The sequence below is a fragment of the Notechis scutatus genome, chromosome 4 (assembly GCF_049901735.1).
Source record: "Notechis scutatus isolate UNSWTSFEM ecotype Mainland chromosome 4, rNotScu1.2, whole genome shotgun sequence".
NCBI lineage: Eukaryota > Metazoa > Chordata > Lepidosauria > Squamata > Elapidae > Notechis > Notechis scutatus.
In genome coordinates this window covers 130878704-130894268 of record NC_142012.1, presented here as the reverse complement: position 1 = coordinate 130894268, position 15565 = coordinate 130878704, and the positions used below count along the sequence as shown (strand labels likewise).

Below are 15565 nucleotides of genomic sequence, written 5' to 3'. Positions count from 1 at the left end.
TAAATCATTTATTTTTTTGTATTCCATGTTTCTAAATTGTGCATCTGTTTCTAGTTACTACACTGTGTTTCATTCATCTTTATATGAGTTGCAATAATCTACATGTCCCATTCAGATTTATGTATCTCATTGTGTGTCTTTGGCATTATGCCACCTACTATGTCACTGCCCAACTACTCAGCAGGTCTATACAGGAACTGCACTCTAAGCAAACGGCCAATACAAGAAATCCACCTCTCATTGTGACAGATCAACGACAAAATGAAAGGCATTTGCAGGTAAGGAGCAAGATGAGGGGGGAGAATATAACTTGCTTTCCTAAACTGTTGATGAAGGATAAAACTATCTGTTTTATAACCATATAATCATTCAAGGTGACCCTTGGATGAATTTCCAACTGTGAGTCTTTAAGTTGAAAAGAAGATTTTAAGAAGATGAATTGTGTGCTTAGCAAATCAAGGTGGATAGCATGTTCTTCATTCCTGTTTGCTTATCTCTTAGTGTTATGACTTTTTCCATAGAATTAATAGAATAATAGAATAACAGACTTGGAAGGGATCTTGCTTGATAGTTTATAGATAAATACAGCCCTATTTCCAGCATTATTGCTGACATCCTCTCTCCCACAATAATTCCTATGTGAGGCTGATGGTATAATAACAATTCAGCACATTAGGATCTTAAGGAAAGGGGGAATGTTTTCTTATGTGTAATTTGAGCTGTATTCCAGAGCAGAGGTCACCAACTGGTGGTCCATGGACACTGGTCTACTGAGGAAATTTTGGTGGTCCACAGAAAAATTATTTGCATTTTTAAATTGCACTAAATACTATTTATCTTTTTAAAAAAATTCATATTAGTGGTCCATGGGATTTAAAATTATGAATTTAGTGGTCCCTGAGGTCTGAAAGGTTGGTGACCCCTGTTCCAGAGCATTGTCTCTGTGACTCCCTAATTCTTTGGTTAGTGATTTCTGTTTCCTTTGTTTTTCCCTGAAATTTGAACTTCTAACCCTAGTTCCACGGAGGGGATCCAACCGGTATAACTACCGGTTCTGTTGCTTTGCGTCACACGCCCATGCACGAGTTGCGCGAGTGCAATTTACGACCTGTTGAGCTACCTGGACAGCTGAGCAGTGCTGCGTGCACTTTTTTCCTGCTTTTTCAACCACAGCTGTGTCATGCAAAGCAGCTGCAGTTGAAAAAGCAGGAAATAAAGTTCAGGTAAGAGCCCAGGCTGGCAGGTGGGCCAAAACAGCAGCAGACATAGAACCGGTTCTATGTATGCTTTCTGTCTGCTGCTCTTCAGAACTACCAATTCTACAGAGGTGGACAGAACCGGTAGAATCCCACCCCTGCCTAGTTCTACTTCTAACCATATTGATTAATATGTATGCATATCCACTATCATTAATTTGTAACAGATACTCTCTGTGTAGTTCATAAGACAAAAACAAGGACAACGTATAACTACTAAATTACAATAAGAAAATCAATTAAATGATGCAGGTAAAAATACAATACAAATAATGTTTTAGAAAGGAATTAAAATGTATAAAGCGGATACAGTATTCCAATTCCGCATAGATTAAAAATCTTAGGGATCTTTTTTTAAAAAAGAAGCCTTTACTGAGTGTTGGGAGGGTGACAGGTGAGGGAAAGTAGACCTTTCCAAGAAGAGATCCATATCTAAGCAGATAGGTGAGGTGGAGGCATTGTGAAAAAACTGTTTTATGCATGACTACCTAACCACAATTATGCCCAGAAGCGAAACTTGGAAAAACCTTTGAATAATTTCAAAGATGTCACTTTTGGTTTTGTTCTACATTAGTAATATGCTAGTCGCTTTCCTGTAGTAAATACAAATGTATTCACTAAAATCTTTAAATGTATTTTTAAGTGGATTACACAGGATTGGCATTGGAAGTCAGCCTTATGAATAATAACAAATATAGTTTTGGATAATGTCTGTACAAAACTTTTACTGTACAGCCGTTCTCTCTCAAAAATAGATTTCAGAAGAAGATGGAATTATTCCACTATAATCATTTGGTGATTTCCATTTATTATTTTTTTCTAATCGAAAAGTCCTTCTTACGATGCATTTCAATGCTTTTGATTGGTAGCAACAGATGTTGATTATCCAGAAGCAACTTAATTCAGAAACTGTTATAAAACATTTTCTTAAAATATATTCTACAATTTGCAGGACTAATTAGCAATACCCACACCAGTATTTGTAAAGTTTCCTATTGTACCCAATAGTGTTGCACCTTATGATTCTTGACTCTTGACGAATGTATCTTTTCTTTTATGTACACTGAGAGCATTTGCACCAAGACAAATTCCTTGTGTGTCCAATCACACTTGGCCAATAAATAATTCTATTCTATTCTATTCTATTCTATTCTATTCTATTCTATTCTATTCTATTCTATTCTATTCTATTCTATTCTATTCTATTCTATCACTTAAGAATGATCTTAAACAGATTGTTGTATAAATCTATTATAGCTGAGTACTTTTAGGCTTTAAGATAGAAGGAAAAAGCAGAAATCAATGGCATAGATAAGTGCAACTCAAGCTGTCCCTTTCAACATTTTATAATTTTTACCTTACTTGACCTTAATAACGTGAATTTAAATTTGTAAGTCAATAATGTTAAACTAAAACCACATTTCTGAAAAACCGCTATCAGAATATTCTGAAACTGTGTTGGATAATTCACCATGTACAAGATTTAGCAAAACCTTTTCCACCTAGATTATCTTCTTTCCAAAATAATATTTTTTTATAATTAGCACCTTTTATAGACACGCTGTAAAAATCATTAAACAAGAAAATGGCTTTCCAGATGGAGTTACATATCCTCCCACGCATTCAAAATTAGCATTTCTCCCTTTATTTATGTATAAAATATGGTTTTTCCTGTTTGTCTCCACAAAAGGTCTAATTATGTATAAACCATTAATAAGTGGGTGTACTACAGCTGCGTCATCTTTAACTGTTGGATGTCACTCTAGGGACTGCATGGGCAGAGTCAAGAAAAAAACAAGGGCAGAGTCAAGACCAACAAGTTTGGTATAATTTTAACTTACAATTACAATCATACAATTAAATAATTTTTCCTCTTAAATTTAACCATTTTTTTTCTTACCTACACATTTACAATGTAATGGCAACTTCTGGAGTAACAGAAGAGAGAGAAGAGAATGGAACAAGAGAAGGAGGAGAAACAATTTTGTTTTACATCTAACTGGAAGAGCTACAAGCTGTTTCATTCCATTGCTGTTTGGGAAATGCATGACCAATCAGAATAGATCAATAAAGTAACACTGATAAATAAAGAAGTAGAATTACTTGAATTATGAGACCCTTTAGATGCAGAGGTGGTATTCAGCAGATTCTGACCAGTTCTGGAGACCCAGCAGCAGAAATTTTGAGTAGTTCGGAGAACCAGCAAATACCACCTCTAACTGGCCCTGGCCCCCATCTATTCTCTTCCTCCTGAGTTCCAGCTGATCCTCTGGGTCTCCTTTTGTTGCCCTGCACAGGTGAACAGAGCTGGAAAGCAGGTTAGTGGGGTGGGGAGGGAATGGGATTTTGCAGTAACCTTCCCCCAGGAGTGGGGAGGGAATGGAGATTTTGCAGTATCCTTCCCCTGCCACATCCACCAAGCCATGCCCACGGAACCAGTAGTAAAAAAATTTGAATCCCACTACTGAGCAGGAGTATTCCTGAATGGAAACAGTCATATGTACCCTATTTTAATAATTAAATTTGACTTTTACAGTTGTCAAATAATTTAGGTATTTTTGTAAAAATAAAATAAAAGAAACAGATATTTCTATTAGTAGCATTAGTAGATTCATGCTACCATTAGGATATTGTACATCAAGAAAAAGTTTTACCTTTAAAAATTTATTACACCATCTATGCTTTTTATCCTTTTTTATTTGAATAAACATGACTTAATATTCTAAAGTCATGTTTACTTGACTGCTTATATCCTGGTTCTCTGTACATACACAGATTTTGGAAATGTAAGAATAAAGAAGGGATTTTTATCATCTATGGTGGACATGTGATAAAGCAAAAAAAATATTGGAGTTATGATTCACACTCTAATACAGAAAATCCTGAAAATGGAGTTAGAAATGAAACCAAACTTTTTCCTTTTGGGACTAAAAGAAGTGGAGAAAAAGGAACTTTGTTACTGTATATGTTGACAGCAGCAACACTATTGTACGCGCAAAATGGAAAGACACTTTGATACCTACCACAGAAGAATGGTTGCAGAAGTTGATGGAGTTGGCTGAAATGGCAAAACTGACTACTCTGATTAAAGAAAAGAACATAAGTACTTTTGTATCCACATTGGAAACCAGTTCTGAACTTTGTGCTTGATGCGGAAAAGAATGTAGTTTTGATTTTGGGCTTCATAGATTAGATTGATAGATCTTTATAGAAATGATTTGTTCGTATTACTATGGAAAAACAAAAAGCTGTGATTTGATGTTAATGCCTTATTTTACTGCAACAGAGAGAGTTGGAAGTCAACGGTTCTTTTTCTTTTCTTTTCCCTACCATTCCTCACTTCTCTTTCCCCTTTCCCTTCCCTCCTCATTGGTCTTTTATTTACTTTTGTATTTTGCATTTTATAATACTTAATAAGAAAATGTTTGATTAAAAAAAAAAGAATTACAATTATCCAGTCAGCCCCAGAATGCTTAGTCTGGTTTTAAACCATGTTTTTTAATGTAACTGTCTCCTTTGATTCATAATCTATGTCTAGCTGTCAAAGGAGTAGCATTTTGGGGCTACAGATTACACCTTTTCAAGTTCATATTTTAGACAAGGGGTATCAAACTCAAGGTCCGTGAGCCAAATCCAGCCCGCGGAGTGCCTAGATCCAGCCAACAGGACCACCTGGAAAGAGCAAAGGACAGGCCCGCAGTGCCTCTGCCAGCAAAAATGGAGCCTCCCGGGCTCCATTCACTTTTTGCTGGCAGAAGGCTAGCAAAACAAACTAAAAACAAAACAAAAGGAGAAATGTTTCATGTTTTGAATTTGAGCATCCAAGAAGGTACAGGAAGGGAGGAAAGAACAGAGACAAAGAAAAAGAAGGAAAGATCAGAAGAGAGCAAGGAAGGAAAAAGAAGGGAAGAAGGGAAGGAAGAAGAAATGAGAATGAAGAGGGAAGGAAAAAGAAGAAAAGGAAAGAAGGAAGGAAGGAGATTATAATGAGAGGGAGGGAGGATCTGAGGGAAGTTCTGCCTTAGCACTTGGCTACCACAGGTGCCCCCTGACATATGTGACATCGAGCTGGCCAAACATCATATCTCCCTGAGGTAAAACACAACCCTGATGCCACCCTCAATGAAATTGAGTATGACACCCCTGTTTTAAACAGTCAAGTAGACAATACAGTAGATATTACTCAAGTGGAATGTGACTCAACTCCCTGGACTTTTTTGTTCTGGTAGATTAACCCAGCAATAAATGAGTTAAGCCCATCAGAGGTTTAATGCATTCCCATTTATTTTTCACCTAAAATTTACAAGAAACCCCATCAGCATAATTATACAGTTATAATTCTACAGTTCACTATCACGTTTTGGTGTTACATATCTTGGGAAGCTTGGATCTCATCTACATTTTTCACACAGTGGCTTTATTGGTTTATGTTGGGTAAGGAGGTGAATGCATTACATTCAGGAGTTGGCAAAGACAGTTTGTAATATATAAATGTCCTAAGAACTCTGATAGATAATTAGAAAATGAAGATTATATCTGGATTTTTTTCTAGGTTTCAGCGATTTTTGCATCTCATTCTTTGCCTGGCAGGTCTTACTCTGATAGGATTCTTTCAATACTATGTTACTGAGGACACCAAGTAAGTGCATTTCTAAAACAAATACAATAGAAATGACATTTCCCTTTAAAGAATACTGACATTGAGCTACTGAATTGTAATGAAAAGAAAGTTCTAGGCTGACTTGATCCATCAAGTGTTTTTTAACAACCAGTTCTTTGGGTGTGGCTAGGTAGACATGGCCATGTGATTGGGTGGGCATGGCTTCTTCTCCTTCTCCTTCTCCTTCTCCTTCTTCTTCTCCTTCTCCTCCTTCTCCTCTCCTCTCCTTCCTCCTCCTCCTCCTCCTCCTCCTCCTCCTCCTCCTCCTCCTCCTCCTCCTCCTCTTCTTCTTCTTCTTCTTCTTCTTCTTCTTCTTCTTCTTCTTCTTCTTCTTCTTCTTCTTCTTCTTCTTCTTCTTCTTCTTCTTCTTCTTCTTCTTCTTCTTCTTCTTCTTCTTCCTCTTCCTCTTCCTCTTCCTCTTCTTCCAGCAACCACCTGGTTTTGGGCCTCTTGGGCCTCAGGGAAACCTCCTGGGGGGTGTTTTTGTTGCCAGAAGGCTTCCCTGGGGCCCAGGAAGGCAAAAAATGGAGCCAGGGGGGTGCAGCATAAACACCCCATTCTCCATTTTGGGGCCTTCTGGGCCTCAGGGAAGCCTCCTCGGGGGCATTTTTGCTCCCAAGAAGCTCCCCCCTCACAACATCTTCACCTGAGGGCATTGCTGGCAGCCACTCAGCCTCTTCGATGCACAAAGGCAGGATGCAACACCAGTTCAGAAGTTCCTTTCCCCCCACCCCCACCCCGTCACAGGCCAGGGAACACCGGGGAAGGGCTCCGATGCTGCAATCTCCTGCATGCTACCCTCCGTCCCTGCGCACATCAGTCCATCCGCTGCTGGTATCACCCCTGTTGCAGACACAGGTGTGTTACAGACCACTAAAATTTTCTCATGGACTACTAGTGATCTGTGGACCACTGGTTGGTGACCTCTGGTCTACAAGGTGATGTCCATTCAACTTGTATTATTTTCTGACTTTTTTTTTGCCAATATGTAAGACAGAGCATTTATTTGTTGAGATTTGAAATTTTCACTTGTTTGACCATTCTGACACATAGTCAACTGACCTAATGTTCAATCTACAGCTGTTATCAGCCTTTAAGTCAAACTCCATAAGGGAGAAATGAAACACAGAGGCAAAATGGAGATTGCCCTCCCTTCTTGTAAAAACCCTCATGAGGAGAGAAATCCACTCCCCTTATTAGCTCTTAGTTTTGGTTTTCCTTTCCTTAACTTTATCTGGACTGACAGATCAGCTAGTTTGTTTAATTCTTTTAATGTGAGCATCTTAAAATAGGTGTTTCTCACATTCATTACAACTCTGAACAGTCTGTTCATACTTTGTACAAAAATCACATCTAGCTTTTTATTATTAAAGTACAAAAAAGGCACTGTATGTTAATTACATAGTTTATGGCTCATAAATGCCACAGACAATTCACAAACTAGAAACTTCCAGCTTTCAAACATAGGTAGACACATGACCAATTGTAATGTGTCAGAGAAAAAAAAGCAGATCAGACTAAGCATAGAAGCACAAAGGAAAGCAGGGAAGATCATGGCAGTCATAAGAAATGAATTACCAAGTGGGAAAGAGTTTCTAAATATTTTTCCTTCATTATATATTGTGTATCTATCTAGGCACAAGCATCCTTCCAAAATCTGTCAACCCATCACAGATGTCATGTTCCTCAAGACACACAAAACAGCCAGCAGTACAATACTCAACATCCTCTACCGATTCTCAGAGAAACATAATCTCACCTTGGCCTTACCCTATGGAAATCACCCCCATCTTGGCTATCCTCATCGCTTCCAAATATCATATGTTGAGGAATTCAAAACATTGGCAAATAAGTTCAACATCATGGGCAATCATTTAAGGTTTAATTGGCAACAGGTAAGAATATAGAAGTTATTTTGTAAAGTTTCCATTTTTTTTATTCCAGCTTTGGTCTGTTGGAGAAAAAAGTCTTTGTAGGAGTCATTGTTGCTGTTAATCGGTGCTGATGCTTAATTTGGAATTTGCAAAGAATGATGAGATTCTAGAACAGTAACAAATCTTAAAAAGGGGTATTAAGAAATTGTCCTGGAATGTACTTACAGCATTAGAAGATGATGATGCATGACCTCAAAGAGCTAGACAAGCCTAAACAGCAAAACTTTCTGGAACTCTACTCATGAGGAAGCTAATAAAAGGGCAAACCTTATAGTCCTTTTCCCCTACTCCCCCCTTCTTTGGTATGTTCACCCGGCACTGGGATAATTAGCAAAAAGGGAATTAATGTTGGTATTTACATTCATTGGAGAGGAAGCAATTATAAGGTAAGGTAAGCAGGAACATCATGGGATATATATACATTGAAGGAATGCACTAGTGAGGACTGCTTAAGCAATCTCTCCATTCTATGCAGGGGGAAGAAAAAAACAGGACAGTACACAGGACAGACATTAAGCCCAGTCCATTTTTGTAACCTCCTGTAACTCTACCCCAAAATTTGTACAACCAAATTTCAGCAGCAAAATGCCAGTTTTGAGTGACATAATTATTTAGTAAACAATTTAAGATCTCAAATTAGATGTATTAAGTGATGATGAATAATTCTACTCTCTGTTGTTCTCTGAATAAGCATCTAAAAAATGCAAATACATCCACAAAAATTTAGCTCCATGGACTCTGGTAATATCCTCTTCTCCACAAACTCCATAGCCTCCAAAGGCAAAAAAAAAGTTTAAAAACTTCAAAGAATTGCTAGTTCCCCTTATATATCTGAAGGAGTGCAATTTGGAAAAAATGAGTCACTTTTCTTTTTAAAATATCAGCTACATCCATCTGTCTCACCCTCTCATTGAGCAGTATGCAGTATTTCAAGTACTTTTCCATAGAAAGTTCAGAGGAATGAAACAAGCTCATTCAGCATATGCACACAAACTATACTGTGTTTATTGTTAAGTATTATTGATTTCTAAACATATTGTTCTGCAAATAGATCAAATACAGCATTTGATTCTGCAGTCTACAATAGCCAGCACCTATGGTTCTAATAAATGGAGACCCCTTTTTATATTTCCCTCTTCCCTGCTTGCTTCAAGTCTCTAAGAATGAAACTGATCTTCTTCTTAATTTGTTTCCAATTATGTGGTTGGTGTGATAATTAATGAGAGGTCTGTGGGAAGGGCCTCCTCTCCAGAATAAAATATTCTACAGAATATTAAAAGAGGCAGAATAGAATATTTCCCCTAAAGGAGAAGAGGAGAAAAATCTCATTAACAAAGGCAGAAAGCAACCCCAGTCTTTCTGCTGTAGGAAAAGAACCTCAAGTAGAAGCCTGAACAGGCTAGGCTTTATGAATGGATATTTTGCATTCATTCATAAAGCCAGGCCACTCTATTCATAAACAAAGGGCAGCCAACAACTCTAAATAAGCAACACAATAGGCAAGTAGCTGAAACTGACAAAACTAGCTCAGTCAAACAAAATACCTAGGATTTGCATTTCCCCTTTTGCTTGACCCCTACATGACTCCATAAGAACCTGGCAACAACCATTAAAATATTAAATGACATATTCATGCAGAGGAACGGGCATCACAAAGCCCCCCCAAATTGTATAAAATCCCATCTACTGATGCTGCTGTTACTATTGTTTCTGGCTACTAAATAAAAGGAGACCTCCTTTCCAAAACTTCAGCCTGCCTCCAATCCCTGCATCTGTCTCCTGGCTTGGAATAAGAACCAGACTGGATTTAATTTTCAAAAGCTCTCTGAGCTTGGTTGTTTTCTTTCAGATGTTTCATTACTCAAACTAGGTAACAGTATTTTAATATTTTCTTCAAAGACCAGCCCTTTATGATGAATATAAGTAAGCATTTTGCTAGTTTCTCATACTTACTGAATGCAAACATGATAAATTAGGTCTTCCTTTACCCAAACTATAAAGAAAGATATCAGAAACTTTCATTTCTCTCCCAATTACCTATTGTTTAAAGTAGCATCCAAACTTTGAGTTATGGGTAATCTAATTTATATTAAATTAGTTAAATAAAGCATAGATATTCTGATTGGGACAATATAACCTGCTATAATTACTTAAAAATGGAAGTGATTTTTTAAAGCATTCCTTTAAAAGGAGAAGCATGGAAGCCCAATGGAGTTTAAAACTTGTTTGTGCCATTAGCGTCTTTGTTTTCTTATGGTTTCTTGTAATGTCTCAATTGATATGGCTAAATTAATGTATAGTAACTCTCTACAGATATGCAAAAGCAAGTACTATTTCATATTGCACCAATTTTCCTGAAATCTTGTTAAGTTCTACAAGTGATAGATCAACTGTATTTATTTCAGAATACAGAATTTTTACTAATCATTCAAAAATATTGATACATATTTTAATCTCTTCCCCCTCTCTTTTATTTAAAAGGTCAGAAGAATAATGCCAAATGATACCTTTTATTTTTCTATCCTGAGACACCCAGCATTATTACTTGAATCATCTTATATCTACTACAAAACCATTGTTCCAGCATTTAACAAATCCAAGAATGTTAATGAATTTTTATCATCTCCTTGGTCATACTACAATATGACAGAAAAAAATAATATATATGCTAAGAACAACATGTGGTTTGATTTTGGGTATAACAACAATGCAGAATATGATGAACATTATATCCAGTTTGTCCTGCAGAATATAGAAGAGATTTTCCACTTGATACTGATTGCTGATTTTTTTGATGAGTCAATGATCCTTCTGAAGGATGTTTTGTGTTGGGATCTGGATGATGTGATTTATTTCAAGATGAATGCCAGGAGCCAACGTAACATTCAGACTCTGAATCCAGAGAATAAGAAGAAAGTAAAGGAGTGGTGTGCTTTAGATTGGGAACTTTATAAACATTTCAACAAATCATTTTGGATGAAGATTCAGGAAAGAATGGACCTCAAAACACTGTACAAGGAAATTGATCTTTTGCAGAAGAGACAAAATGAACTGATGGAGACCTGCCTCTTGGAAGAAACTGCAATTGAGGATTATGAAGTTAAAGATAAGAATATGAAGCCTTTTCGAGCAGGAAATGCTCATATCATGGGTTACAATCTCAAACATGATTTAGACAATAAGACCCTGAACATCTGTGAAAAGATGATCATGCCAGAGCTCCAATATACGGCCCATCTATACAATTCACAGTTCCCATTTAAGAAGAAGAAAAAAATTGTTAGATGAGTTCCCTTAACAATACATTTTTTCTATACTGAGGACATGGCATTCTAGATTTCAGTTTTTCTTCACCCAAAATTATCTGGATTAATTTCAATGCCTTTTCAGAGTCAAAAATGAGGTGGAAATTAAAGTCATTTTTTGTCAACACCAATCCTGAAACTCTAATCTTACAGAAGTCTTAAGGAACAACAATTATAAAGTTAGAAAAAAATCTTATAGAATCGTTCTCATCAACATCTAAATACAGCCACCATTGCAGTACTGCGGAGATATAGATTAAAGACATCTTTAATCTCTGGCCATACTTGGAAACACACCTCTTCCAAACAAACAGTGGACTGGATCATATCCACAGTTCTCAAATTTTCATAGTAGCAGAATTATATATATATATATATATATGTTATGTCCCACCTTCTAAAATAAACAGTTAAGGCTGAAAGCAGCAGTCCTTGTAAAGAAAGGCAGCAAACAGGAAAATGTTATGTCCCACCTTTTAAAGTAAACAGATAAGGCTGAAAGCAACAGTCCTTGTAAAGAAAGGCAGCAAACAAGAATTTTCACAGATAGCTCCAATAAGTAAAAGTTCCAACGAACTAAAACCAAGACTCAACAAGATTCTTCAGATCAAAATCCTTCACAAAATAATTCCAATAAGTAGAAGTTCCAACGAATTAAATCCAAATCCCAACAAGATATTTCAGATCAAAATCCTCCAAACTGTGCTCTTCAGTTCTCCTTGCAAATAGACACTTTGTTCCGGACAAAGTGCAAAGTCATATCTCTCCCTTTATAGAGTAACTAATTAGTCTAATTGCTGGTCTGCTCTCCTACTGTATCCTCGTTGGTTCCTCCTTGTCAGGAGACGTCTTGTCCTGACATCTACCCAGCAATCATCCAAATTATCATCTTCTTCACCTGAAGATAACATTTGTTCCTCATTATCACCCGTTCCCGGCTGACCACCTAATTGAAGGGTGGAGGAGTTTGAAGGTTCAAGCCGATCTTGCAAATCAAATGCATTCATCTCCTCCTCATCGTTAGAACTTGCTGATTCATATAAGTCCTCCTCGCTGGAGCTGTCATTCAAAAACCTGTAGCAGATGCCGGAATCACAACACTATCCCTCACCGCAGGGGCCCTTCCCCCGGGTCTGGCGATCCGGATGCGGTTTCGAAGGGAAGTGTGCATGAAAGTCTCGAAGCAGATCCGAAGCATGAAGTGTAGACGCATCCGTCCAGGAACAAACCTCCGAGTCATCTACCCTCCTCCTGACCAAATACTGGAAGCGACCTTTGAGCCAACGGGAATCAGGGCGTCGACCACCGTATCGTCAACAGCAGGCTCCTCAGAAGGCAATGATAACGGACCCGGTTCAGCAGAATCACGTAATCGACAAACAGAAGAATCAGGAATCAAAAGAGATCGATGAAAGACGGGGTGAATACGCATGGATCGTGGCAAAGTGAGGCGGTATGCCACGGGATTAATAACTGCCTCAATCGGGAACGGACCAATAAACCGATGATCAAGTTTTCTAATAGGGCGATCGACCTTCAGATGTTTTGTAGATAGCCACACTTTATCACCCACAACTAACGGAGGTGTATCTCGGCCAGGACCGATCTGCAAACCGCTTATAATCTTCTTTTGCCTTGTTCAATTGTTGTATCAGTAGACGGCGAACTGCGTGTAGTTCTTCCAAAAACTCTCGGGTCTCAGGAACCGGGAATCCATCATAGTTAATGGGAAGAAACGCGGATGATAACCCATATTTGCAAAAAATGGCGTGACACGGGTGGAGGTATGCTGCGAGTTGTTAAACGCGAATTCTGCTAACGGGAGGTATTTCACCCAATCGTTTGTCGCAAATTAACAAAACATCTCAAATATTGAGTAAGAATCCCAATCACCTTCTCCGTCCCGCCATCAGTTTCCGGATGGTGCGCTGACGCTTGAACATACTTTCACTTGCAAAGCCGCCATTAACTGTTTCCAAAATGCTGCCGTAAACTGGACCCCACGATCAGAAACCACTCTATCAGGCAGTCCATGTAGACGGAAGATATGTTGCAAAATAACTGAGCCGTAGTGCGGGACGATGGTAATTTCCGACAGGGAATGAAATGGGCCATTTTAGTCAACATATCCACTACCACAAGCACTGTTGTGAACCCCGATGAAGACGGTAAATGTGTCAGAAAGTCCATAGAGATCGCTCCCCATGGTCTACTTGGAGTCGGCAAGGGTTGCAAAAGTCCAGGAGGTGCACCGGATGCTGCTTTCGCTTGCCTACATTGAACGCATGAAGCGACGTAAGAAGACACATCATGACGAACTCGAGGCCACCAAAAAGTCCGAGTGACCAAATGCAAGGTCTTGTGTAATCCAAAATGACCAGCGGCTGGGTTATCATGACATTGTGTCATGATGAGAGCCCTCAACGGTCTGGTAGGCACATATAATAAACCCCGATATTGAAGCAGATCGTCTTCAAAAGACCATGGAGAAGTTGGGCCAATGTCCTCCCGTCTCTGCTGCGTCCACACATCCAAACGTTGCGCCTCTCGTAGTTGGGCCCGTAAATCTACCGGTTCCTGCAGTACGGCTAGAGATTCCGGTGGTAACACTGTCCGTAAAGGAAGAGGATCTTCGGCATAAGTATACTCGGTTTCGAGATAATGCATCCGCCCTCCGGTTCTGACCACTTGGGCGTAAGTAACCGAGAAATTAAATCTGGCAAAAATAACGACCAACGAATCTGCCTTTGATTCAATTTCCTAGCCGTGGTCAAATGTTCCAGGTTCCTATGATCTGTCCGAACCTCCACCTTGTGTCGAGCTCCTCCAAATGATGTCTCCAAGTCTCAAAAGCAACCTTAATAGCTAACAACTCTTTTTCCCAAATGGTATAGTTGCGTTCCGAAGCTGTAAGCTTCCTAGAATAATAAGCGCAAGGAAACAAAAAGAGCGCCATCCTCCGAAGCTTGTAACAGCACTGCTCCGATAGCGACATTAGAAGCATCTGTCTCGACCACAAATGGGCGATCCGGATCAGGATGCTTCAATATGGGTTCAGTTATAAATGCTTTTTCAAAGTGTCAAAAGCCTGTTGTTGTGGAGGCCCCACACAAATGGAACCTTCTTACAAAGAAGCTGGGTTATGGGATCCATTATCTTCGCAAAACCTGGAATGAAAGTCCGATAATAGTTGGCAAATCCTAAAAGTCGTTGCACATCTTTAACCCGACGAGGAGCTTCCCAACTACACAACGCCTCAACCTTTTTGGGGTCCATAGCAATGCCCACAGGAGAAATAATGTGTCCCAAGAATTCGATAGATGACTGAAAAAAAGAAACATTTTTCTAATTTAGCATAAAGTTTATGTTCCCGAAGACTGAAGCACTTGACGCACCTGCTGAAGATGTTGCTCTTTAGATTTTGAATAAATCAAAATGTCGTCCAAATATATGACAACAAACTTATCCAACATGTCTCGAAGATATCGTTCATTAAATGTTGAAATACAGCAGGAGCGTTGGTCAAACCAAATGGCATAACGGTGTACTCGAAATGACCATAACGAGTGCCAAAAGCCGTCTTCCACTCGTCTCCCTTACGCATCCGAACCAAATTGTAAGCTCCACGTAAGTCAAGTTTGTGAAAATTGTAGCTTCCCGTAACCGCTCCAACAATTCGGAGATGAGCGGTAAAGGATAGCTATTTCTCACAGTGATAGCATTTAAGCGTCTATAGTCACAACAAAGACGAAGTTCTCCCGACTTCTTCTTGACAAAGAGAACGGGTGCTGAAAGAGGGGATGACGAAGGTCGAATAAATCCCGAGCTAGATTTTTATTCAAAAATTCTCGAAGTGCAACTAGTTCAGGCTCAGACAAAGAATACAACCTCCCCTTTGGTAATGGGCGTCCGGTATCAAATCCACGGGACAGTCATAAACACGATGTGGTGGTAATTGATCTGCCTCCTGTTCACTGAAAACATCGGGAAATCCGACAGCTCTGAAGGAATCGAGGCAGCAGAAGCGACAATATGTTGGCCTGCGCAGACATGTCTCAGGTGGTCCACACATTGCAAGCTTGGAAAAGAAACAGCGTTCTGCGCCCAAGCCACCAACGGATCGTGTAGACGCAGCCAGGATACTCCGAGCACCAAAGGAAGATGGAGGTTCAGTGATATAAAAACTTATCGCCTCCTCGTGATCCCCAATACGCATACGCAGTGGTTGGGTGTGCGAATAGGTCCCGACTTGAGTTCGCGCCCATCTACGGTTTCCACCTGCATGGGGATTCACAGGCACTAAAGGAACTTTGAAATGTTTTACGAAATCATAATCCATAAAGCTAGTCGTAGCCCCTGAATCCACCAGTGCCACGGCAGGGATTCCCTCCTTCCGAGATTGCAAGAATA

General features: G+C 39.1%; 1 protein-coding gene across 1 annotated transcript; it reads left to right on the top strand.

The window, feature by feature from the left end:
• The first annotated feature begins 255 nt into the window (after positions 1 to 255).
• On the top strand, positions 256 to 11512 carry GAL3ST2 (galactose-3-O-sulfotransferase 2). The gene is made up of 4 exons (XM_026693611.2): positions 256 to 278; positions 5809 to 5895; positions 7553 to 7811; positions 10332 to 11512. The coding sequence occupies exons 1-4, from the start codon at positions 262 to 264 to the stop codon at positions 11136 to 11138; spliced, it is 1170 nt and encodes a 389-aa protein (XP_026549396.1). The 5' UTR covers positions 256 to 261; the 3' UTR covers positions 11139 to 11512.
• The last annotated feature ends 4053 nt before the right edge of the window (positions 11513 to 15565 follow it).